At 42.7% G+C, this 27,379-nt stretch overlaps 2 protein-coding genes across 4 annotated transcripts in view; both read right to left on the reverse strand.

Moving 5' to 3' along the window:
• The window catches only part of LOC121576996 (bile acid receptor), a 35,346-nt gene extending 27,492 nt beyond the window's left edge, over nucleotides 1–7,854 (reverse strand). The window contains exon 1 of one of the 2 annotated variants that reach the window (XM_041890667.2): nucleotides 7,670–7,854. The gene's annotated coding sequence lies outside the window, so the exon portion shown is untranslated. The remainder of the gene's footprint in view (nucleotides 1–7,669) is intronic. The other variant, XM_041890666.2, reaches the window with a different exon arrangement.
• Nucleotides 7,855–15,775: 7,921 nt separating this feature from the next.
• Nucleotides 15,776–27,379, reverse strand: part of LOC121576995 (vesicular glutamate transporter 3-like) — a 42,873-nt gene continuing 31,269 nt past the window's right edge. The window contains exons 6-12 of one of the 2 annotated variants that reach the window (XM_041890664.2): nucleotides 25,080–25,166; nucleotides 21,313–21,455; nucleotides 20,849–20,998; nucleotides 20,142–20,274; nucleotides 18,367–18,477; nucleotides 17,066–17,193; nucleotides 15,776–16,781 (exon numbers count right to left, since the gene is read on the reverse strand). In XM_041890664.2, coding sequence (XP_041746598.1) covers nucleotides 16,440–16,781; nucleotides 17,066–17,193; nucleotides 18,367–18,477; nucleotides 20,142–20,274; nucleotides 20,849–20,998; nucleotides 21,313–21,455; nucleotides 25,080–25,166 — 1,094 coding nt within the window. In that variant the 3' untranslated portion in view covers nucleotides 15,776–16,439. The remainder of the gene's footprint in view (nucleotides 16,782–17,065; nucleotides 17,194–18,366; nucleotides 18,478–20,141; nucleotides 20,275–20,848; nucleotides 20,999–21,312; nucleotides 21,456–25,079; nucleotides 25,167–27,379) is intronic. The other variant, XM_041890665.2, reaches the window with a different exon arrangement.

The following is a 27,379-nucleotide window of genomic DNA, read 5'->3' on the forward strand; positions in this document are numbered from 1 at the left end:
GTCTCCCGAGTCCCCAGTGTTTACCATCGGTTCAAGGCAGTGTTCAGCAAGGCCCGGGCTACTTCCTTACCGCCTCATCGCACGTATGACTGTGCCATTGATCTACTCCCTGGGTGCTGCCCTCCTAGAGGTCGGATCTTTTCCTTGTCTTTCCCCGAGCACGCAGCTATGGACACCTACATTAAGGAGTCCTTGGCAGCCGGCCTCATCTATGCCTCTACTTCCCCCGGCTGGGGCGGGCTTCTTTTGTTGAAAAGAAAGACGGGGGTCTTAGGCCTTGTATTGATTACCGGGGACTCAACAAGATCACGGTTCGGAATCGATACCCCCTTCCTCTCATGGCCACTGCTTTTGAGCTGCTTCAAGGGGCTTCCATTTTTACTAAGCTGGATCTCCGCAATGCTTACCATCTCGTGCGGATCCGGCAAGGAGACGAATGGAAGACGGCGTTTCAACTACGCCCACGGGGCACTATGAATATCGGGTGATGCCGTTCGGGCTCACCAATGCCCCCGCAGTATTCCAAGCCCTGATTAATGATGTTCTCCGGGATATGCTTAATCTGTTCGTCTTCGTGTACCTGGACGATATCCTCATCTTCTCGAGGTCACTGAAGGAGCATGAGGGGCATGTTAGCAGGGTTCTCCAGAGGCTCCTTGACAATCACCTCTACGTTAAGCCTGAGAAGTGTGAATTTCATGTTTCTCAGACTCAGTTTCTCGGGTTTATTGTCACTCCCGGGCACCTAGAGATGGATCCCAAGAAGGTCAAGGCGGTCCACGATTGGCCCACACCTGCCACGGTCAAGGAGGTTCAACGGTTCATTGGCTTTTCTAACTTCTATCGGAAGTTCATTAAGAATTTCAGCTCGGTGGTAGCCCCCTTGACGACGCTTACCAAGGGAGGAGGGACCAAGATTCACTGGGGTCCGGAAGCAGCAGGGGCCTTCGAGGATCTCAAGCGCCGCTTCACGTCTGCTCCGATTCTGGTGACCCCTGACCCAGAGAGACCTTTCGTGGTGGAGGTGGACGCCTCAGAGGTGGGGGTGGGAGCCGTCCTGTCACAGAGGGGTGCGGATGGGAGATTACACCCTTGTGCCTTCATGTCTCGCCGCCTGTCTGAGGCCGAGCGCAACTACCACGTGGGGGATCTAGAGTTGCTTGCGGTAAAACTGGCATTGGAAGAGTGGCGCCATTGGCTTGAGGGGCTCAGCACCCTTTCCAGGTTCTCACAGACCACAAGAACCTGGAATATCTCCAACAGGCTAAGCGGATGAACCCTCGGCAAGCACGATGGTCCCTTTTCTTTAATCGATTCCAGTTCCTCCTGACTTACCGACCTGGCACCAAGAACGTCAAGCCGGATGCTCTGTCTCGAGTCTATTCTCCCGAGTTACAAGAGAAGCCCTTGGCATCGATTATTCCGAGGTCTAGGATCGTCGCACCTCTTCAGTGGGAACTAGAAAGAGGGGTACGAGAAGCTCTTGTCCAGGAGCCCGATCCAGGCGGTGGTCCTGCCGGTCGCCTGTACGTTCCTCTCTCTGTTCGGGGCCGCGTCTTGCAGTGGGGTCATGAGTCGCCCTTGACATGCCATCCAGGCAGTGCTCGCACACTGGAGTTCCTCCGACGGCGGTTTTGGTGGCCGTCCATCAAGAAGGACGTGCAGGTCTATGTTGAGGCCTGCCCTGTCTGCAACCAGGGAAAGTCGACACGCCAGCGACCCCCAGGGACTGCTCCATCCCTTACCTGTTCCTCGAAGGCCATGGTCACACCTTTCTCTGGACTTTGTTACGGGACTTCCTCTATCCCAGGGCAACACCGTCATCCTAGTGGTGGTAGACCGGTTCTCTAAGGCTGCCCGGTTTATTCCCCTGCCCAAGCTGCCCCTCGGCTAAGGAGACTGCTGAGCTCCTCATGAACCATGTCTTCCGGATATTTGGTATTCCCCTGGACGTGGTCTCTGACCGAGGTCCCCAATTCTCGTCCCGGTTTTGGGGGCCTTCTGCAGGCTTGTTGGGGCCACAGCCAGCCTATCGTCGGGGTTCCATCCAGAGTCTAATGGCCAAACGGAACGGATTAATCAGGATCTGGAGACCACCCTGCGGTGTATGGCGGCCAGTAATCCCACGTCTTGGGCCACCTATATCATTTGGGCTGAATATGCCCACAACACCCTCCAGTCCTCAGCCACCGGATTGTCCCCCTTCGAATGCCAGTTCGGTTACAACCCTCCATTGTTTCCAGAGGAGGAGGCGCAAGTTGGTGTTCCCTCGGCCCAGCGCTTTGTCCAACGCTGTAGGCGGACCTGGAAGAAGGCCAGGCGTGCCCTCCTTCGGACCTCCCAGAGATACCAAAGTCAGGCTAATCGCCACCGCCGGACGGCCCCTAGTTTCCGAGCTGGTCAGAGAGTTTGGTTGGCCACAAAGAACCTGCCCCTCCGGGTCGAATCCAGGAAGCTTTCCCAGAGATACATCGGGCCTTTCCGCATTGCTAGAAAGGTTAACCCTGTGTCGTATCGTTTGGTTCTCCCTCGCTCCCTTAGAGTTAACCCCACTTTCCATGTTTCACTCCTTAAACCTGTCTTGTCTTCTCCCTTTGCCCCCCCACGCAGACCCCCGCCACCTCCCAGGATCATTGACGGCCAGCCAGCCTACACAGTCCGCCGGATACTGGACTCCCGGAGGGTCCAGAACTCTCTGCAGTATCTGGTGGACTGGGAGGGCTACGGGCCAGAGGAGCGCTCCTGGGTTCCAGCCAGGGACATCCTGGACCCAGGTTTGATCCGAGATTTTCGCACCCTGGGGCCGGGGTGTTCTGGAAGGAACGTCAGGAGTCGTTCCTAGAGGAGGGGGGTCCTGTCAGCTTCCTGCCTCCTGTTTGTCTCCGGGCCTCTAGAGGTCATCTGTGTTCCCCCTCTGCCTTAGTTCTTCCTCGTGTGTGTCAGCTTCCTGCCTCCTGTTTGTCTCCGGGCCTCTAGAGGTCATCTGTGTTCCCCTCTGCCTTAGTTCTTCCTCATGTGTCCTAATTAGCTTGATCCAGGTCACCTGTGCCTTGTTTCCCCTTGTGTATTTTAGCTGTGTGTTTTCCCCTTGTTTCTCACTTGGTTATTGCGTCCTGACTATGTGTCTCCTGCTTTGTCCCACCGTGTCTGTCCTAGTAAGTTGTTCAAAGTTATCTTTAGTTTGTTTTTCTCCCCTCGTGGAGTTGTTTTGTTTTGCCTCCTGTTTTGGAACATTAAATCTACTTGCCTGGAGTATTGCCTTGGGTGTTTCATTTGGGTCCTACAACACCTCCTCTGTGGCTAAGGGGTAGTACCCCCAGCTCTCCACATCTGAGACCGGAGTTTCTAGCCCGGTTTGTGACACTGTTGCTGGTATTTTGGCCCATTCCTCCATGCAGATATCCTCTAGAGCAGTGATGTTTTGGGGCTGTCGCTGGGCAACACGGACTTTCAACTCCCTCCAAAGATTTTCTATGGGGTTGAGATCTGGAGACTGGCTAGGCCACTCCAGGACCATGAAATGCTTCTTACGAAGCCACTCCTTCGTTGCCCGGGCGGTGTGTTTGTGATTATTGTCATGCTGAAAGACCCAGCCACGTTTCATCTTCAATGCCCTTGCTGATGGAAGGAGGTTTTCACTCAAAATCTCACGATACGGCCCCATTCATTCTTTCCTTTACACGGATCAGATGTCCTGGTCCCTTTGCAGAAAAACAGCCCCAAAGCATGATGTTTCCACCCCCATGCTTCACAGTAGGTATGGTGTTCTTTGGATGCAACTCAGCATTCTTTGTCCTCCAAACACGACGAGTTGAGTTTTTACCAAAAAGTTATATTTTGGTTTCATCTGACCATATGACATTCTCCCAATCCTCTTCTGGATCATCCAAATGCAGTCTAGCAAACTTCAGACGGGCCTGGACATGTACTGGCTTAAGCAGGGGGACACGTCTGGCACTGCAGGATTTGAGTCCCTGGCGGCGTAGTGTGTTACTGATGGTAGGCTTTGTTACTTTGGTCCCAGCTCTCTGCAGGTCATTCACTAGGTCCCCCGTGTGGTTCTGGGATTTTTGCTCACCGTTCTTGTGATCATTTTGACCCTACGGGGTGAGATCTTGCGTGGAGCCCCAGATCGAGGGAGATTATCAGTGGTCTTGTATGTCTTCCATTTCCTAATAATTGCTCCCACAGTTGATTTCTTCAAACCAAGCTGCTTACCTATTGCAGATTCAGTCTTCCCAGCCTGGTGCAGGTCTACAATTTTGTTTCTGGTGTCCTTTGACAGCTCTTTGGTCTTGGCCATAGTGGAGTTTGGAGTGTGACTGTTTGAGGTTGTGGACAGGTGTCTTTTGTACTGATAACAAGTTCAAACAGGTGCCATTAATACAGGTAACGTGTGGAGGACAGAGGAGCCTCTTAAAGAAGAAGTTACAGGTCTGTGAGAGCCAGAAATGTTGCTTGTTTGTAGGTGACCAAATACTTATTTTCCACCATAATTTGCAAATAAATTCATTAAAAATCCTACAATGTGATTTTCTGGAATTTTTTTCCTCAATTTGTCTGTCATAGTTGACGTGTACCTATGATGAAAATTACAGGCCTCTCTCATCTTTTTAAGTGGGAGAACTTGCACAATTGGTGGCTGACTAAATACTTTTTTTCCCCACTGTATATTTTGCCTTGTGTTATTGTCCTGCTGAAAGGTGAATTTGTCTCCCAGTATCTGTTGGAAAGCAGACTGAAACAGGTTTTCCTCTAGAATTTTGCTTAGCTCTATTATTTTCCTTTTTATCCTACAAAACTCCCTAGTCCTTGCCAATAAGAAGGAAACCCATAACATGATACAGCCACCACCATGCTTGAAAATATGAAGAGTGGTACTCAATGATGTGTTGTGTTGGATTTGGCCAAAACATAACGCCTTGTTTTTAGGACATAAAGTTAATTTCTTTGCCACATTTCTACTGTTTTACTTTATTGCTTTATTGCAAACAGGATGCATGTTTTGGAATATTTGTATTCTGTACAGGCTTCCTTCTTTTCACGCTGTCATTTAGGTTAGTATTGTGGAATAACTACAATGTTGTTGATCCAGCCTCATTTTTCTCCTATTACAGCCATTAAACTCTGTAACTGTTTTAAAGTAATAATAATAATAATAATAATAATAATAATAATAATATTGTGAAATCCCTGAGCGGTTTCCTTCTACTCCGGCAACTGAGTTAGGAAGGACGCCTGTATCTTTGTAGTGACTGGGTGTATTGATACACCATCCAAAGTGTAATTAATAACTTCACCATGCTCAAAGGGATATTCAATGTCTGCCTTTTTATATTTTTTAACTATCTACCAATAGGTGCCCTTCTTTGCGAGGCATTAGAAAACCTCCCTGGTCTTTGTGGTTGAATCTGTGTTTGAAATTCACTGCTCGACTGAGGGACCTTACAGATAATTGTATGTGTGGTAAAAAGATGAGGTAGTCATTCAAAGATCATGTTAAACCAGGGTCACCAAGAGGTCGATCGCACGCTACCAGTAGCTCATAGCCCAGCTATGAGTAGATCCCCAAACAATTCTGAAAGTACATGCAATTTTCACATGTTCCACCACAAATTGTCATTAACAAATCTCACAAGTATTAGACACTGCAAGCTCCCAGCTACTATCTAATCAACGCAACACTGACATTATTCCACCCCTGGTTAGCCACTATTGGCTTAAAAACCCAAACCTAACACAATATCTGCCAATTAATTTCCAGCAATATTGCCCCTGTCTGTCTGTGTGGTGCGCATGTTTGTCTTTCACTCATTTCTGTGTGTAGCCAGCTGTTGTGATAACCATCTTGTGGGTTGACAGACAGTACTTTCCCCAAAACCTTCTCAATTAAATGTTAACTGCAAAGTAGGCTTACTTGGCAGAAGTATATCATGAGGAAGTATATAATTTGTATCTATTACTTTGTATTTGCTAACTTTGCCATGAAATGAGCAGCAGCATTACAGAACCATCACTAGACCTGCACATTAGACAGCACATTTCTCACTTTCTAGATTCACAATTAAAGGGCCAGATACACAATTAAAGGGGAATTACACCTAAAAATATGAATCTGTTTGTTGATTTTACCAGGTATATTGACAGAGAACATAGTGCACTACTTTCTCTTGTAGACTAAGGACTTGGGGAAGAGTTGCAGGGTAGAGGAAAAGAGAAGAATGTGCCTATTTGAAAGCTAGAAAATAATTAGTGGCTCGGACATGTTTCATTTTTTAAAAGTAGCTCTCATGCTAGAAAATATTGGAGACCCCTGTGTTAATATGCCATTTAGCAGACGCTTTTATCCAAAGCGACTTACAGTCATGTGTGCATACATTTTTATGCATGGGTGGTCCCGGAGATCGAACCCACTACCCTGGCGTTACAAGCGCCATGCTCTACCAATTGAGGTACAGAGGACCACATAGTGTTAAACACTATTATTGCACACAGAGTGAGTCCATGCAACTTGTTATGTGACTTACTCCTGAACTTATTTAGTGACTCAAAACATTTCAGCTTTACATTTATAATTAATTTGTAAACATTTCTAAAAACATAATTCCACTTTGACATTATGGGGTATTGTGTGTAGGCCAGTGACACAAAATATCAATTTAATCCATTTTAAATTCAGGCTGTAACACAACAGACTTCCAAGGGCTCTATTCAATCTGTATTGCTGAAGCATTACACATTACGTGATAAAAATGTAAAGGTAATTTCCGGTTGAGCCGACAGATGCAGCGTTTACCGTGAATCCAGTCTCTGCAAACACGGAAACATTGTCTTTGAATGTCAATCATGCTGTAACACTGAATTTCCGCAATATGGATTGAAAAGACCGCCAATTCTCTTGGCTACTGGAACGAACGTGAGAAAGCAGAAGAATTGAGGTTCACCGTACCTAATTGGATAATCCAACACTTATTGGATTATTGTACTTGATAATGAACTGTTACAAATAATGGTGCATAAAAAGTAGAAAAAGTCTACATTTACTTTCTATAACAGGCTGTGTATAATACAATAGCATGCATTGTCAAACAATCTTATTTCAGTTGGTGCTTTGCTGGTTATATTTGATAAGATGGGCTGCATAAAGCCACTGAAAATATAATTTCCCCAGGACCTTCTTGTCTTGTGTTATGTTTCCCTTATTGCTGTGACCATAACCACAATGTACCCGACACAATAATTCCAAAACAATTATTCTGCAGAGTATTCCCTTTAGGTTATATTCTGTATTGAATTAGGTCTATTCCTGTGCAGTACATTCATAATTAAATAGATCCTTGAGAGTTGCTATTCTATTCCTCTGTTATCACAGTAAAATGAACACAATCATTTCCCCAAACTTTTCCATGGACTACCTGAATCTGTCACTGACTAGCAGCACCCATGGCGGCGTTAACTGACACCATGCTGCAGTGAGCAGAGAGGAGGTAAATCACCATGTGAACCACTGGTTTTATAAATCTCACCTGACATAGCTTTAATTAATTAACCAGGGCTAATTTCCCAAGAGATTAAACAGCAGCCCACATGAAGATCCCAACAAGGGCCTCCAGGCCAGTTTGTCAGCCCACACAAAGTCAACCTATCCCTCTCTATCATTCGTTCTTACCTTATTCCTTCCTGTTGATTTCCCCAGTGTAAGTCCAGTCTAGTCCCAGCCTTCACCCTCTCTCTCTGATCTCCACATTGTACAGCACCATCAATATTTGCTAATGAGCATCTAGCTGCTCCTGGCTGTCTGGGGTTGCAGGGAGAGTATGTGTGACTGGCTGGGGTCACGGAGAAAGGGGACAGTGGTTATTAATTAAACTGTCCATTCCTCTCCATGAACGCACTACCCCTCTTCCCCCTCCTCCCGCCTCCTCCCATCCCCCCAGAATCCTCTGCATTCAGCAAAGCAATCTGGCGGCCATGTCTACTCCCTAACACAGAGATAACCAGACCAGCACCCCCCACCCCCCCACACACACACACACAAACACACACACACACAATTAGTCACAGGCAACTAGGTCTTGGATAAGGCCCACGTGAACAAGCCGAGAGCCAACCCACTGGGCAAAAACTGGTAAAATCAACATCGTTTCCACATCATTTCAACCAAAGAAATCTATGAGATGGCGTTGAATCAACGTGGAAAACTGATTGGATTTGCAAAAATGTATCAACGTAAGGGCATTTTGTATTTTATTCACCCAACTTTTAACCTAAATCCAATGACATGGTGACATTTTTAGTTGATTTCACGTTGAATTCACGTTAGTCGAAAACCTAAGTGTTAACTCTCCCGTTGTCCTAGGGTCAAAATGACCCGCCACTGTGTTGAACCAACTTTATTTAATTTTTATATTTTTGGGATCATTTGTGAGAAGGAGGCAGTGAGACTTTAAAGAAAGTATCACTGCCTCCTTCTCACAAATGATCCAAAAAATATAAAAATTAAATAAAGTTGGTTCAACACAGTGGCGGGTCATTTTGACCCTAGGACAACGGGAGGGTTAAGTAAAAAGGTGTTAAGTAAAAAATAGATAAGTAAGAAAAATTAAAGAACAGTAGGGAGGCTATATACAGGGGGTACCGGTACAGAGTCAATGTGCGGTGGCACAGGTTAGTCGAGGTAATTGAGGTAATATGTACATGTGGGTAGAGTTAAAGTGACTATGCATAAATAATAAACAGAGTAGCAGCAGCGTAAAAGAGGTGGTGGGGTGGGGGGGCAATGCAAATAGTCCGGGTAGCCATGGTTAACTGTTCAGGAGTCTTATGGCTTGTGGGTATAAGCTATTAAGAAGCCTTTTGGACCTAGACTTGGCGCTCTGGTACCGCTTTCCGTGCGGTAGCAGAGAGAACAGTCTATGACTAGGGTGGCTGGAGTCTTTGACCATTTTTAGGGCCTTTTTCTGACACCTCCTGGTATAGAGGTCCTGGATGGCAAGAAACTTGGCCCCAGTGATGTACTGGGCCGTACGCACTACCCTCTGTAGTGCCTTGCGGTCGGAGGCCGAGCAGTTGCCATACCAGGCGGTGATGCAACCAGTCAGGTTGCTCTCGATGGTACAGCTGTAGAACCTTTTGAGGATCTGAGGACCCATGCCAAATCTTTTCAGTCTCCAGTCTCACGACTGTCTTGGTGTGTTTGGACCATGATAGTTTGTTGGTGATGTGGACACCAAGGAACTTGAAGCTCTCAACCTGTTCCACTACAGCCCCGTCGATGAGAATGGGGGCGTGCTCAGTCCTCTTTTTTTTCCTGTGGTCCACAATCATCTCCTTTGTCTTGGTCACGTTGAGGGAGAGGTTGTTATCCTGGCACCAGACGGCCAGGTCTCTGACCTCCTGGAGCACTCTAAGTTTTGATGGATTGCAGAGAGAACAACTAAAGTAGGAAAATGTAACCGTATCGGGAAATAACTATTGTAGTGCTGAAGAAAACTAAGATTTCCTTTGCAGGTAGACAGGTTGGCAGTCTCTATTCTGATAAGGGATCCTCTTCATAAGACATTGTTCTCAGAAGGGTGTCTTGATTTGTGGCCTGGTTTTAGTTTGTTTAGCCAATGTGTTACAGTAAGAAGCCATTCACCTCATTGCTTGACCATTCACAACTGGATGTAGTAGGAGGAAAGCGTTGACGAGAATAAAGCTGGAAATAGGCCCCAGTGGCTCTATAACCTTCTATAAATTCAAAAACAAGTGTTTAATCATTGATGGGTCTGTTGCTCCATCCAAAGAGGCCCTTCTGAGTCAACAGAACAGACAGTCAATCTGAAATAAACAGGACCTTTGCCAATGGCTGCTGTCTGTTTGTGGACTCACTAGCTGCTGTGTGTCCGAGGGCTTTGGGGGGGGACTGGGTTGTGAAGAAATGGTGCTACAGATGCAATATATTTTTTGGTGTGTCACAGCACAGACAAGGGTTCAGTGGCTCGCTTCATACTTGGCCCTCAAAAAGGTTCTATGTAGAACCGCAAATTACATTTCTTTTTAGCGGTGTACGATATGCTTTCCCCTATTACTTATTGATTACTCTTGCCTTTTCTCCTTTTAGCTCACATTTGGTTGTTGATTGTGAAGTGAAAAGCTGTGTTCACTGTTTTGAACCACCTCCAACTTGTAAAGGGAGATGAGTAGATAAGTTAATCAAACACTGGGCTTCAAACTGGCAGCAGAGAGCTGCTCGTCTTCTCAAACAAGCTCTCAAAGACTGTCGCAAAAATGCAATGAATATAAACCAATAACAAGGTCCATAACCTTGAACCCTTCCCAGGTCAGAACAACACATTAACATACAATGGCAGATAACAAGAATATAGCAAGCTGGTCTTTAAGAACCAAATGTAATTACACAGCATTTCCCTCCTCTGGAAATCACTACAATTAGCCTTACAGTAAAGCTATACAGAAAAGGTAACAGCCCATCTTAAAAAGTAAATGCTTTCATTCATTAGTTTCTATTGATTATATTCATCCTAAATTACCTCTCGAGCATGATGGTTCCACTTATAGTAGCCCATTTTAAATCAGGAATTACAATAAACACAGTATTTGCCTACACAAATGACTGTAAACTAAAGTGTCCCATGAATTTGCTAGCTTACTGGTGGATGTAACTGTTTAGGAACAGAACAGATAAGGTGAAGGATGTTTACTGAGAGATGATGGGAAACAGAGCGGTCTGTGGAGTTATTACAATGATTCAGAAAGCTAATTTGAGTAAACACAAAGCTTAGTGTTGATTGTAGAGCATCCACTTTGTCTCAAAGTAGTAACAGATAAAGACAGTCAAACTTGCATGGGAGGAAAACGGTATGAATGTTATTTTTTAACCATGTGTTCAATTACTCATGGCTAATGATGTTTACCTTCTATCCATACATGGAATTTACTGTAAGGCCTTGTGGTTTTGTGGGCAGTTTGAGGTCTTCAAAAAGTTGGAGTGTATATAATCACGTCCACACTATCCTGACTGCAGCTTTGCCCCCACCCCCCCATTTACAATCTGACAAATTGTGTTTCAAACTGTAAGATTTATTTTGAATTAAAGCAATTGACAAATTGCACTGGATTGTGGATTTACCACAAAGACCTTTGAAATGAACAATCAGTGGTGGAATGAAGAACAACTTGGTTCACATTACTCAGTGATCCATAGTTAAGACTTGTTCAGGGTGGTTACTTTTTTAAACAAACCTCTCAATACAGAATAGACAATATTCATGTTAAAAGCTGAACAATCTGAAAATAGTAAAGTGCATATAAAAAAATGGAATGACAAATAATTATATACTGTACAAAAAAACTGAAAAATCACTGTCCCATGAATAGCTATAAGAATTTGATCTTATACACTACTGACAAAAATTGACATTATTTTGTTTGAGGAGTAGTCAATCAACCACTTATTCAGACAATTTTAAAATGAATAAATAAACATGAATATCAAATAGATAAATACATTTTACATTTACATTTTAGTCATTTAACAGACGCTCTTATCCTGAGCGACTTACAGTTAGTGAGTGCATACATTTTTTTTGTTGAAGTCGGAAGTTTACATACACCTTAGCCAAATACATTTCAACTCCGTTTTTCACAATTCCTGACATTTAATCCTAGTAAAAATTCCCTGTTTTAGGTCAGTTAGAATCACCACTTTATTTTAAGAATGTGAAATGTCAGAATAATAGTAGAGAGAATGATTTATTTCAGCTTTTATTTCTTTCATTACATTCCCAGTGAGTCAGAAGCTTACATACACTCAATTAGTATTTGGTAGCATTGCCTTGGGTCAAAAGTTTCAGGTAGCCTTCCACAAGCTTCCCACATTAAGTTGGGTGAATTTTGGCCCATTCCTCCTGACAGAGCTTGTGTAACAGTCAGGTTTGTAGGCCTCCTTGCTCGCACACGCTTTTTCAGTTCTGCCGACACATTTTCTATAGGACTAAGGTCAGGGCTTTGCCATAGCCACTCCAATACCTTGACTTTGTTGTCCTTAAGTCATTTTGCCACAACTTTGGAAGTATGCTTGGGGTCATTGTCCATTTGGAAGACCCATTTGCGACCAAGCTTTAACTTCCTGACTGATGTCTTGAGATGTTGCTTCAATATATCCACATAATTTTCCTTCCTCATGATGCCATCTATTTTGTGAAGTGCACCAGGCCCTCCTGCAGCAAAGCACCCCCACAGCATGATGCTGCCACCCCCGTGCTTCACGGTTGGGATGGTGTTGTTCGGCTTGCAAGCTACCACCTTTTTCCTCCAAACATAACGATGGTCATTATGGCCAAACAGTTCTATTTTTGTTTCATCAGACCAGAGGACATTTCTCCAAAAAGTACGATCTTTGTCCCCATGTGCAGTTGCAAACCGTAGTCTGGCTTTTTTATGGCGGTTTTGGAGCAGTGGCTTCTTCCTTGCTGAGCGGCCTTTCAGGTTATGTCGATATAGGACTCATTTTACTGTGGATATAGATACTTTTGTACCTGTTTCCTCCAGCATCTTCACAAGGTCCTTTGCTGTTGTTCTGGGATTGATTTGCACTTTTCGCACCAAAGTACGTTCATCTCTAGGAGACAGAACGCGTCTCCTTCCTGAGCGGTATGACGGCTGCGTTGTCCCATGGTGTTTATACTTGCATACTATTGTTTGTACAGATGAACGTGGTACCTTCAGGCGTTTGGAAATAGCTCCCAAGGATGAACCAGACTTGTGGAGGTCTACAATTTATTTTCTGAGGTCTTGGCTGATTTCTTTTGATTTTCCCATGATGTCAAGCAAAGAGGCACTGAGTTTGAAGGTAGGCCTTGAAATACATCCACAGGTACACCTCCAATTTACTCAAATGATGTCAATTAGCCTATCAGAAGCTTCTAAAGTAATGACATAATTTTCTGAAATTTTCCAAGCTGTTTAAAGGCACAGTCAACTTAGTGTATATAAACTTCTGACCCACTGGAATTGTGATACAATGAATTATAAGTGAAATAATCTGTCTGTAAACAATTGTTGGAAAAATTACTTGTGTCATGCACAAAGTAGATGTCCTAACCGACTTGCCAAAACAATAGTTTGTTAACAAGACATTTGTGGAGTGGTTGAAAAACAAGTTTTAATGATTCCAACCTAAGTGTATGTACACTTCCGACTTCAACTGTATGTGCACAGTTTTACCTTCCACAGTACATTTGTACTACTGAGAGCTTACAGCACCATAAATACACATAGCAATGCTGAAAATAGTGCATTAAAGGGGAACAGTGGGACTAGGGCCTGCTAAGGCATGGACAGCAGGCTGACAGGTGTGGTAGAGTGTCGTCACTAAACAGTAGCATCGGTACAAGCAACAAAAAAAGGGCCATCATTTTAACACTGTGGTCTACTTCAATAATGCTGAAAGCAAACCAGTCACATTCATGATATGCACATCCCCCTTAGTTGCATAGCTGACACAAAACAAAACAATTCACATTAAAGGTAAGCCACACTACACTATGTTTAATCTGCACATACTGTGCAAAGAACGTTGGTCAGCAGTTGAAAGGAAGAGAAAGAGAGGTATGAAATACGTTTTTACTTCTATATACAGACCAATATAAATGAGCGCTTGATAAATAAAAATGATGTTGATTAGATTTATTTGAATATTAATTTAATTTCATCATGTCTGATGCTGCCTTCAAGTGCTGTCAGAAATTCAGAAATACGAGGTTCCGAGTCAGAAATAACCAATTACAAGTGGAAAAGCCAGTGATCATTTTGATACCCAAGTTTATGAGTTGTGACATTTAATCGCTGAACTTTCACCTTTTCAACCAAAAGATGATGAAATAAAGCCATGTCAAACAATGTCAAACTTTGACAATGTGGATAATGTAGCTAGTTTGACATTATTGTTGGCAACGTTAGCAAGCTAGCTTACTTTATTATTAGCAATGTTAGCTAGCTCATCTAGCTAGCTAAATTCCATTGGTCGGATAATTGTTCCGACTTCAAAACTTGAACACAATCATGATGTATTTACGACTTCACAAATGGGAAATGAGACTCCAAGGAGCATTTGAAGGCAGCATTATACCAAAGTTGCATACATTTACATTGCTGAATAAATATATATATATATACAGTTAGGGAAAAAAGTATTTGATCCCCTGCTGATTTTGTACGTTTGCCCACTGACAAAGAAATGATCGGTCTATAATTTTAATGGTAGGTTTATTTGAACAGTGAGAGACAGAATAACAACAACAAAATCCAGAAAAACGCATGTCAGAAATGTTATAAATTGATTTGCATTTTAATGAGGGAAATAAGTATTTGACCCCCTCTCAATCAGAAAGATTTCTGGCTCCCAGGTGTCTTTTATACAGGTAACAAGCTGAGATTAGGAGCACACTTTGAAAGGGAGTGCTCCTAATCTCAGTTTGTTACCTGTATAAAAGACACCTGTCCACAGAAGCAATCAATCAATCAGATTCCAAACTATCCACCATGGCCAAGACCAAAGAGCTCTCCAAGGATGTCAGGGACAAGATTGTAGACCTACACAAGGCTGGAATGGGCTATAAGACCATCGCCAAGCAGCTTGGTGAGAACGTGACAACAGTTGGTGCGATTATTCGCAAATGGAAGAAACACAAAATAACTGTCAATCTCCCTCGGCCTGGGGCTCCATGCAAGATCTCACCTCGTGGAGTTGCAATGATCATGAGAACGGTTAGGAATCAGCCCAGAACAACAAGGGAGGATCTTGTCAATAATCTCAAGGCAGCTGGGACCATAGTCACCAAGAAAACAATTGGTAACACACTACGCCGTGAAGGACTGAAATCCTGCAGCGCCCGCAAGGTCCCCCTGCTCAAGAAAGAACATATACATGCCTGTTTGAAGTTTGCCAATGAACATCTGAATGATTCAGAGAAGAACTGGGTGAAAGTGTTGTGGTCAGATGAGACCAAAATCGAGCTCTTTGGCATCAACTCAACTCGCCGTGTTTGGAGGAGGAGGAATGCTGCCTATGACCCCAAGAACACCATCCCCACCGTCAAACATGGAGGTGGAAACATTATGCTTTGGGGGTGTTATTCTGCTAAGGGGACAGGACAACTTCACCCCATCAAAGGGATGATGGACGGGGCCATGTACCATCAAATCTTGGGTGAGAAACTCCTTCCCTCAGCCAGGGCATTGAAAATGGGTCGTGGATGGGTATTCCAGCATGACAATGACCCAAAACACACGGCCAAGGCAACAAAGTAGTGGCTCAAGAAGAAGCACATTAAGGTCCTGGAGTGGCCTAGCCAGTCTCCAGACCTTAATCCCATAGAAAATCTGTGGAGGGAGCTGAAGGTTCGAGTTGCCAAACATCAGCCTCGAAACCTTAATGACTTGGAGAAGATCTGCAAAGAGGAGTGGGACAAAATCCCTCCTGAGATGTGTGCAAACCTGGAGGCCAACTACAAGAAACGTCTGACCTCTGTGATTGCCAACAAGGGTTTTGCCACCAAGTACTAAGTCATGTTTAGCAGAGGGGTCAAGTACTTATTTCCCTCATTAAAATGCAAATCAATTTATAACATTTTTGACATGCGTTTTTCTGGATTTTTTTGTTGTTATTCTGTCTCTCACTGTTCAAATAAACCTAGCATTAAAATGATAGACTGATCATTTCTTTGTCAGTGGGCAAACGTACAAAATCAGCAGGGGATCAAATACTTTTTTCCCTCACTGTATATATATATTTTTTTGTTTTGTTTACATTACACAAATTGTAATGTCCCTTCATCTTTGAGTTCCTACCAGACAAATGTGTCTAATTTCTCTCTCGTATGACAACATTTACTCAGCCTCAGACTCAACACCTGGCAAGTGACAATGTGACCTCATCATCAGGGACCACACAATAATGGAAATATGTCTCAGTACGAGGTAAAACCGTCAAATGGATAAAATGACCAAACAACAACAAAAGGCAAGTTTGTGATAATTGACAGATGGCTGCTGAAACTTATTTTTTAACTTCTCAGCAGAATGACCATTGACAGTTCTGCCGGTCTGTGTGAATTTGACCCTTGATGTTGACGTGAAGGGGAAGTCCTGCAGTGCTTCTCAAGTGCCACCCTATTCCCTGTAGTAGTAGTGCACTATATATTGAATAGGGAGGGGGTCATCAGAGATAATGTTGTGTCCCGGTTCTCTACCCTTTTCCAGAAGTGGGCTTTAGCGCACGTCACGTCATGGATATTAAAGCATAGGATTGGTTTATGCATTGGCTGGAGGAAGTTTCCACCATTGTTGAAGCCATGTGATTAAGTGTGCAAGTGCACGCTTCAGGAAAAAGGTGCAGAACAAGGACAGCCAATGCCCCTGATCCTTAGGGCACATCACTGATACTGCTCCTGGTAGTTACCATTAATATGGTGGGAGTTCCCATCCTCCTCATCCTCCTGCATGGTGACTCCTCTCTTCTTCTTCCAGCCCTGTTTGCAACCCGACGGGTTCTCTGTGGTTCCATAGCTCTTCTTCGGTGCCATGGCAATCTCGCAGTTGAGCTCCGTCTCTTCGGCCAGCTCGTCTTCGTCGATGATGCCGATCTTATCGTCGCTGGTGCTCTCCGGGTCGGCCCAGTCCTGCTTGTCGCCCGAGGCGAAGATAGCATAGAAGATGACCCCCGTGTAGTGCACCATGGCGGCAATCACAAACACGTTTTGCCACTCCAGACGGGTCTACAGAGGGAGAAAGACTTGACTCAGTGACCAAACTGTCACACTTGTCTGACATAATGTTTGATTTGATTGACAATGTTGTAAAATAAGTATCTCATTGTCTCGGTGACCAGTCGTGTTACTCGTGTCCTATACGGTATTCATATTAGGAAGTCCCTCAGGGGGAGTTTCGCCTGACAACTAAGGGACTTCTTAATATTGATGCCGTAGTCTTATCCTGGCTCATTTTGCTAATCTCATTGACAGCTGTTAGAATTGGTCTGTAATGTTGAATGTTACAATACCTTGTGTTTAGTCAGTGCTCCAACGATGAGGGGGCACACCATTCCAGACAGTGTGCCAACGCCATTGGAGATGCCCATTAGGATACTGGCATAGCGAGGGGCAATGTCCAAGTGGTTTACATTGAACCCTGGGGATGCAGTAACAAGTACAGTCCATCAGTATAAATTGTTTATGCCACTGTCAAAGTATATTTGGGTAATTAAAAAGCACTACATAAACTCCTATGTATTATTTATTATTAGATACTGAATACCACACACTATTCATGCTGTCACTATTCAAATGTTCCTTTTGGATCATCCATTTGGATTAATAAATAACAATTTAGCCAAACAGTAATGTAATGTATGAATTCAAGAGGAAAACACTAAATATCTGTCTAACTCTTGCTTGCTCTGCCAACAGTCTATATTCTAGGAAAGTGCCATAGTGAAGGTACGGCAGACATAGTATTGAATGCATACTGCATCGGACCCTAAGGGGTAGGGTATATACAGTGAGGGAAAAGAGTATTTGATTTTTATTTCCCTCATTAAAATGCAAATCAATTTATAACATTTTTGACATGCATTTTTCTGGATTTTTTTGTTGTTATTCTGTCTCTCACTGTTCAAATAAACCTACCATTAAAATTACAGACTGATAATTTCTTTGTCAGTGGGCAAACGTACAAAATCAGCAGGGGATCAAATACTTTTTTCCCTCACTGTAAATTAATTACTGCAATGTGCTTTCAGCTGCTTTTTGCCAATGTAGGGTGCAATAGAGAAATTGCTCACAGCAGAGCAAAAGGTAAACTTTATACAACAGATAGAAAACCTCATACAACTCATCGTACCACTCCAGTACCCCTGCACATTGAAAAAGGTACTGGCACTGACCTGTATATACTAACATTCTCGTGTTGCTTCAACTTATATCATACTTCTTGTGTTTTTTTTTGTGTTTTTTAAAATATTCGATTAATGTATTATTATATATTATTATTACTATCACTGCATTGTTCAGAAAGAGCTCTCAAGGTAATAATGTCACTGTACTGTTTTACACCTGTTGTATTCTGTGCACGTGGTGAATAAACGTTGAATCTTGAACTGAGGCTTATCAAACATAGTTCTGCAGCAGTAACAGAAGGATACATCTCCAGACTAAACATTTATTCATGTTTTCACAACTTTACAACAGAAACACACAAATAATGATGTTTGTAACCTAATTCGACTGAATAAGGTTATTAAACATAAATTAAACATATTAAACGTAAATACATCTAAAATTGCTCTGAACTGAAGCTTTATACCCGAGATGGCAAAGCCACTGAAGCCCACAGCCAACACCAGGAAGGAAATGGCAACACCACGTGTGTGACTGAACCCCACCACCAGCAGCAGAGTGGCCTCCATACCAAAACCTGCAGGGGTCACAGGGCACACAAAGATCAAAGGCTACCTTACCACATCCTGATTGGTATGCAATGCTGTACTAGCTTTATCAGACCTGATACAGTATCATACCCAGCAAACAGTGAACATTCCTACAACATTAGGTAACGTTCCAAGGGAGACCCTATTTTTTTTCCAGTTAACGTTACATTAGCGTGACAACATCCCACAAATGTAATTTAAAAAAAAATTAAATCATGAACATTGGTAGAAGAACATGCCATAATGGTTATAAGAAAGTATGGAGTCTTGCAATATCGGCAAGTTTTATGCCCTACCTAAGAGGAAATCACAGTGCCTTCAGAAAGTATTCACACCCCTTGACTTTTTCTAAATTGTGTTGTGTTACAGCTTGAATTTAAAATGATTAAAGTGAGATTTTTTGTCACTGGCCTACACACAATAACCCATAATGTCAAAGTGGAATTATGTTTTTCGAAAGATTTTCATTTCATGCTCTGAAATGTCTTGAGTCAATATTCAACCCCTTTGTTATGGTAAAAATATGCTTAACAAATCCTATAATAAGTTGCATGAACTCACTCTGTGTGCAATAATAGTTTTTAACATTATTTTTTTAATGACTACCCCATCTCTGTACCCCACACATACAATTAACTGTAAGGTCCCATAGTCGAGCAGTGAATTTCAAACACAGATTCAACCACAAAGATCAGGAAGGTTTTCCAAGGGCACCTATTGGTAGATGGGTAAAAATAAAATAAAAAGCAGACATTGAATATCCCTTTGAGCATGGTGAAGTTATTAATTACACTTGGGATTGTTTATCAATACACCCAGTCACTACAAATATACATGTGTGTCCTTCCTAACTCAGTTGCCAGAGAGGAAGGAAACCGCTCAGGGATTTCACCATGAGGCCAATAGTGACTTTAAAACAGTTACAGAGTTTAATGGCTGTGATAGGAGAAAACAACATTGTAGTTACTCCACAATACTAACCTAATTGACATAATGAAAATAAGAAAACCTGTACAGAATAAAAATATTCAAAAACATGCATTCTGTTTGCAACAAGGCACTAAAGTAATACTGAAAAACAAATTGGCAAAGCAATTAACTTTTTGTCCTGAATACAAAGTGTTATGTTTGGGGCAAATCCAATACAACACATTACTGAGTACCACTCTCCATATTTTCAAGCAGAGTGGTGGCTGCATCATGTTATGGGTATGCTTGTAATCTTTAAGGACTGGGGAGTTTTTCAGGATAAAAAATAAATGGAATGGAGCTAAGCATGCAAAATCCTAGAGGGAAACCTGGTTCAGTCTGCTTTCCACCAGACACTGGGAGATAAATTCACCTTTCAGCAGGACAATAACCTAAAACACAAGCCCAAATCTACACTGGAGTTGCTTACCAAGAAGACAGTGAATGTTCCTGAGTGGCCAAGTTACAGTTTTGACTTAAATCTACTTGAAATCTATGGCATGTCCTGAAAATGGTTGTCTAGCAATGATCAACAACCAATTTGACAGATCCTTTTAATCCTTTTTAAATTCAAGCTGTAACACAACAAAATGTGGAATAGGTCTAGGGGTATGAATACTTTCTGAAGGCACTGAATGCACAATGTAAGGGAAATGAAGTCCTTCTGTCCTGGGTACTATACCTCCGCAGTTCATGATTTTCCGGACGTTTGTAGTTGACAAGATTTTACGACTGCGTAGGAAGTCGGCCAGCTGGCCACCGATTGGCACTATGATGGTCATCACCATGTGAGGAACAGCAGACAGAAGCCCCACCTTTGAGGAGGAACAAGACAACACTCAGAAATTGTTTTAAGAGCGTGATGCTAGATGATGAGTTGATTATTTGAATCGGCTAGGGCAAAAACCAAAATGTGCACCCCCTGGGGTCCCGAGGACCGAGTTTGGGAAACGTTGCTCTAGACCAGTGTTTCCCAAACCTATCCTTGAGTACCACCAGCCAGTCTTCCTATTTCATGTATTCCAGAACTAGCACAGCTGATTTAACTAATGAGGAGCTTGAGGATTAGGTGACCTTTTGAATCAGCTGTGCTAGTTCTGGAACACATCAAATACGTGGACAGGCTAGGGGTACTCAAGGAGAGGTTTGGTAAACAGTGCTCTAGATTATACTGTAGATACATGTGTCATGCAGTTCATTTATACATTTTATTTTCAGTATTATGTCAAACATTTCTCTAACATACTGTACTTTCTCTTATGTAAGACATAATTGAAAATGTATTATGATCCACTTGAGTCTTATGATAATGAGAGTGTTGTCCCATTTACTATGGATAACAAATTGCAAAGAGACTTCTTAGATCTACACCACACAGAGAAGACCCACCTTGCCAATGGAGAAGCCGAACACCTCCTCGAAGTAGGCCGGCTGGCTGATCAGGAGCAGATAGAAGGTCCAGCTACGGCAGAAATTAGCCACAATGATGGCATAGACAGGCATGGAGGTGAAGAAACGACGCCATGGAGTCTTGAATTTCTGTGGTGGGCCAGAAATAGGGGATCTGACCTTACTGACAATCTCAGGGATCAATTTCAGGGTTAAACCTGGGTTATGTATTGGGTTATGTTTTCATTTTCAAGCGTGTCACCGATTTCAGGGTAGGTAGCCTACTGTTGTTAACCTGGCTTGAGTCTCGGGTAATGTTTTCATTTGTCAAGCTTGATAACATTTTAGATATGTGTCACAAAACTTCTATAAGTACTTACAAGAGCATGATATTTGAAATAACATAAGTCTTTATTATACTACGCTAATGTATCTGACAGCAGCCAGAGTGAGCAGCAGCATACCTCAGTGGCGCTCAATATTTTGACCCCCTCGCCAATGGTGGTCTCTATGTAGATCCTCTCCTCATCGCTTATAGTGGGATGGGCGGCTGGGCTCCCATAAGCAAGCAGGAGCCAGAAGATGTACCATATGATCCCAAATACACCTGAATACACAGAAATAAACAACACAGGTCATCAGCAATGCTCTTATTGTTATATGGGTATAACAAAATAGTCTGTTTTTACTAGATTTCCAGATTACGGTTAATATTGTAATTATGAAGCACTTAGGGACAGATTCCTGGACACAGATTAAGTATAGTCCTGCACTAAAAAGCAAGCTCCATTGGGAATCTGCATTGAAAATGATTTTTAGTCCAGGATTAGGCTTAATGTGTGTCAGAGAAACCGCGTCTAAGGGCTTTGTTATATATCAGAGATGGAAAGACGGCACACCTCATTCATTGGCTCATCTTTCCTGCTGACTTGGAAGGAATTCTAACCCATAGGAAGTCCCCCCCACTTGACTACTTTAAAATTATGAAAGCCATCAATGGTGCTGCCCATGCTAAACAGACTTTGTGGCAAGTGCGCCCTCTATCCATCTCCATGTACATGTAAGTGATATGGCAGCCTAATTATAACTGGGTCTTGACCTATTCTAGACCTAAAGGATCTTTCAATATTCAAATAAAATGACAATGTAGGAATCCCAGACGGGAAAACATTCATTTCAGTCAATTAATCATGTGTTTAGATCACAAGAGAGTTACAGAAATGATTTTGAAACGCAGCAGGCACAAAGTGTCTTATGAGATTGTGAATATCTTAATCAAACAACAATTAAGATAACATGGACAAAACAGATGAAGCAAAGAAATTAGAGAACAATCTAAGACTGTTGAAATGGTGAACCTCGGCAAGACAGAGCTGCTCTTCCTCCCGGGGAAGGACTGCCCGCTCCATGATCTCGCCATCACGGTTGACAACTCCAATGTGTCCTCCTCCCAGAGTGCAAAGAACCTTGGCGTGACCCTGGACAACACCCTGTCGTTCTCCGCTAACATAAAAGCGGTGACCTGATCCTGCAGGTTCATGCTCTACAACATTCGCAGAGTATGACCCTACCTTACACAGAAAGCGGCACAGGTCCTAATCCAGGCACTTGTCATCTCCCGTCTGGATTACTGCAACTCGCTGTTGGCTGGGCTCCCTGCCTGTGCTATTAAACCCCTACAACTTATCCAGAACGCTGCAGCCCGGTGTTCAACCTTCCCAAGTTCTCTCATGTCACCCTGCTCCTCCGCACACTCCACTGGCTTCCAGTTGAGGCTCGCATCTACTACAAGACCATGGTGCTTGCCTACGGAGCTGTGAGGGGAACGGCACCTCCTTACCTTCAGGCTCTGATCAGACCCTACACCCAAACGAGGGCACTACGTTCATCCACTTCTGGCCTGCTAGCTCCCCTACCTCTACAGAAGCACAGTTCCCGCTCAGCCCAGTCAAAGTTATTCGCTGCTCTGGCACCCCAATGGTGGAACAAGCTCCCCCACGACGCCAGGACAGCGGAGTCACTGACCACCTTCCGGAGACACTTGAAACCCTACCTCTTTAAGGAATACCTGGAATAGTATAATCCTAATCCTTCTTTCCCCACCCCCCCCATAAAAAAATAAAAATAAGGTGGTTGTCCCACCAATTTGTAAGTCGCTCTGGATAAGAGCGTCTGCTAAATTATATAAATGTAAATGTGAAACTGATGACATAATGACCATGGTGCTTTGCATGTCACACTAGTGACACCTAGCGTAATGCATGGAATGTTGCTCAAATGGGAATCACCCACCTACTTTATCATAGTTGGGCCAGGTCTTGTGAAAGCTGTTAAGTCATTTAAGTAATTAAAGTTGAGACTGAATATACATTTTGCAACTCAAGACTCAGTTTCTCCCCCCTATTGCTAGTTAGGTCATAGTCATCTCCCTGTTTTACAAAGATCACTATCTTTGGTAATTTCCGCCATCTAGAGTATCTGAACTTCAGTGCATATATTTCAATGATTTTCCCTACCAAAACTCAATATGCAAACCTTAGTATGCATACAGTGGGGAAAAAAAGTATTTAGTCAGCCACCAATTGTGCAAGTTCTCCCACTTAAAAAGATGAGAGAGGCCTGTAATTTTCATCATAGGTACACGTCAACTATGACAGACAAAATGAGAAAAAAAATTCCAGAAAATCACATTGTAGGATTTTTTATGAATTTATTTGCAAATTATGGTGGAAAATAAGTATTTGGTCAATAACAAAAGTTTCTCAATACTTTGTTATATACCCTTTGTTGGCAATGACACAGGTCAAACGTTTTCTGTAAGTCTTCACAAGGTTTTCACACACTGTTGCTGGTATTTTGGCCCATTCCTCCATGCAGATATCCTCTAGAGCAGTGATGTTTTGGGGCTGTCGCTGGGCAACACGGACTTTCAACTCCCTCCAAAGATTTTCTATGGGGTTGAGATCTGGAGATTGGCTAGTCCACTGCAGGACCTTGAAATGCTTCTTACGAAGCCACTCCTTCGTTGCCCGGGCGGTGTGTTTGGGATCATTGTCATGCTGAAAGACCCAGCCACGTTTCATCTTCAATGCCCTTGCTGATGGAAGGAGGTTTTCACTCAAAACCTCACGATACATGGCCCCATTCATTCTTTCCTTTACACGGATCAGTCGTCCTGGTCACTTTGCAGAAAAACAGCCCCAAAGCATGATGTTTCCACCCCCATGCTTCACAGTAGGTATGGTGTTCTTTGGATGCAACTCAGCATTCTTTGTCCTCCAAACACGACGAGTTGAGTTTTTACCAAAAAGTTCTATTTTGGTTTCATCTGACCATATGACATTCTCCCAATCCTCTTCTGGATCATCCAAAACTTCAGACGGGCCTGGACATGTACTGGCTTAAGCAGGGGGACACGTCTGGCACTGCAGGATTTGAGTCCCTGGCGGCGTAGTGTGTTACTGATGGTAGGCTTTGTTACTTTGGTCCCAGCTCTCTGCATGTCATTCACTAGGTCCCCCTGTGTGGTTCTGGGATTTTTGCTCACCGTTCTTGTGATCATTTTGACCCCACGGGGTGAGCTCTTGCGTGGAGCCCCAGATCGAGGGAGATTATCAGTGGTCTTGTATGTCTTCCATTTCCTAATAATTGCTCCCACAGTTGATTTCTTCAAACCAAGCTGCTTACCTATTGCAGATTCAGTCTTCCCAGCCTGGTGCAGGTCTACAATTTTGTTTCTGGTGTCCTTTGACAGCTCTTTGGTCTTGGCCATAGTGGAGTTTGGAGTGTGACTGTTTGAGGTTGTGGACAGGTGTCTTTTATACTGATAACAAGTTCAAACAGGTGCCATTAATACAGGTAACGAGTGGAGGACAGAGGAGCCTCTTAAAGAAGAAGTTACAGGTCTGTGAGAGCCAGAAATCTTGCTTGTTTGTAGGTGACCAAATACTTATTTTCCACCATATTTTGCAAATAGATTCATAAAAAATCCTACAATGTGATTTTCTGGATTTTTTTTTCTCAATTTGTCTGTCATAGTTGATGTGTACCAATGATTAAAATTACAGGCCTCTCTCATCTTTTTAAGTGGGAGAACTTGCACAATTGGTGGCTGACTAAATACTTTTTTTCCCCACTGTACCTGTATGAAAGAATTGTAAAAACACCTATACAATCCACATTGGTTCAATTTAGCAATTTAACAATTTAAAATTGAGTTTTTGAATCTTACCATAGATATAGAAGACTGAGGGCCATCCAACATACTGAACCAGTACACCTGCTAAAGGCATGGCAACCACAGCACCTGCATATGAACCTGGAAATAAAGAAAAGGGAAAACATGATCATGCCACTGTTGTAGTTCAATTCTGTCAGCATCTAAAGGTAACCAAGAAAATCACTAAGTAGTGATGCCAAGGTATCAAAACAATCCAGAGGTAGCTTCGACTGAAAAAAGCTTTGACTATTACATTATCATTACTCTTCAGGCCCTCAGCAACTCTTCTTCAACACTAGAAAAGTACTACTAGAAAAAAAGTATGACATGTCGCAAAAACATGAATCATCTCAGTAAGCGTAAATGTCATGCAACAGCAACCCTATTGGACTCATCAAATTAGGACTCATTGGCACCGTCCTTGGAAGAGGATCTTTTAATGTATATTTTATTATCTGATGGCCTTATAAACACTCTCCATTTGAATAGGCCGGGGAGCAACCTCCTTCAGAGTGAGCAGGTAAAGCGTTTGAGGGCAATCTTTCATTCAGAAGCGATGTCAAAAGGGTTTGGAAGCACCGGTTGTCATGGCACCAGTTTATTATGAAAGATGGTTGTTTTAAAGCATTTTCAGGGGGGAACAACAGCCGACATCTGCAAAACAAAACCACCTCGGTAACACATCAGTTTAAGGGGTCCTTATTACAGTGTAATTACATATGTAATTACACTGTAAGAAGTATTGTAATTAATTGTAATAATTCAATGTTACACTGTACTAACAACATGTAACTGGTGGTAATTGCAGTCTGTAATTACAGAGATGTAAACTAATGCTTGTTACCATGCTTGTTACAAATGTTCAATTTTCCGATAGCATCTGAACACACCATTTTTCAGCCTGCACAAACCACATTAGAAATATTAGCCAATTGAAAACCAACCACCTCATTGACACAACACAAGCTATAAAGGGCTCTGGAGTCTGATGCCCAGGTCCAGGCCCAGGTCCTGCTTTCATTTGAAATGCATGGAAGCTCATGAGCACTATGGCAAAAACAGGGTTTTACATCAATAAATAGTTTAAATTGTTAAATAGTTTAACGGTGAATTTGACATGTAAAGCAACAGTAGCTAAGGAGGGCGGGGCATGACAAAGGGTGAATTACTTTATCAAGAATCAATCAAACATTTTTAACACATTAATAAAAAGTTACGGCAAAAGATGTGGGGATAGTCATTCAGTGTTTGCCAAATTGTGAGCCTATTAAGCTTGGTTGAATAATGGTTTATAAATGCACTTAAAATGGTCATAAAACAACCTCTTATTTCATAATGTAACCATGCAATTTGTTTTGCTTTTTGGATACAGAAATTGTGCTGGACGATTTAGCATAGGTAGTTAGCTAGCTAGCTAGCATTCTACCTATGCTAAATCATCCAGCAGAATACCAAAAACTAGCTAGCTAATGTTAGATAGCTAACTTAGTTAACATCCACAGAATAGACTTTCCATGCCTTGACAGCTAACTTTAGCTAGCTAGCTACCTACAGCTGGAAAATAGCTAGCTAGCTGGGCTCGATCATGGTCTTATCTTCCCTGAACCTTGTTCTCAGGGTATCCATACCCAAGTGTATTATGTGAGACACACCTAGCATGTTAGCGTTAGCTTGTGTCAACACACCTATGAATAGTTCATTTTCAATGTAAACACTAGCTAGCTTATTAGTGTAAGCAAACACCATTATAAGTATTATGGTAGCTGGATAACACAACAACTAACTAGGTAGCTAGGTCTAGATATAGGCTTAAACCCTACAAAAACATATAATAATGATAGCAGAGATATTGGAGGAAGTTTTCTGTACCATCTCTGTTGATAGCTAGCTAGTAGGCTAATTGTCTTTGCTAAATTGTCATATTCTGTAGCTACATTCTTTTTCTCCGCCACAGACTGTAGCTCAGCTGGTAGAGCACGGCGCTTGTAACGCCAAGGTAGTGGGTTCGATCCCCGGGACCACCCATACACAAAAATGTATGCACGCATGACTGTAAGTCGCTTTGGATAAAAGCGTCTGCTAAATGGCATATTATTTATTATTATTATATTCCCACAAGGTCTCAGACTCCAGGATTGGAAAACACAGAGACAGATGAAAACACAGACGTTGTCGATTTCCATTGTTACTTATAATGTTAAAAAGGGGAGAAAAAGACAATCCCATTTTCTCTGAATTAGCTAGCTAGCTAGCCAGGTTGCTCAACATACTATACGCTGCAGATTTCAGTCACCACTAAAATGGTTATTTTA

Source organism: Coregonus clupeaformis, chromosome 11 (assembly GCF_020615455.1).
Source record: "Coregonus clupeaformis isolate EN_2021a chromosome 11, ASM2061545v1, whole genome shotgun sequence".
Taxonomy (NCBI): Eukaryota; Metazoa; Chordata; class Actinopteri; order Salmoniformes; family Salmonidae; genus Coregonus; species Coregonus clupeaformis.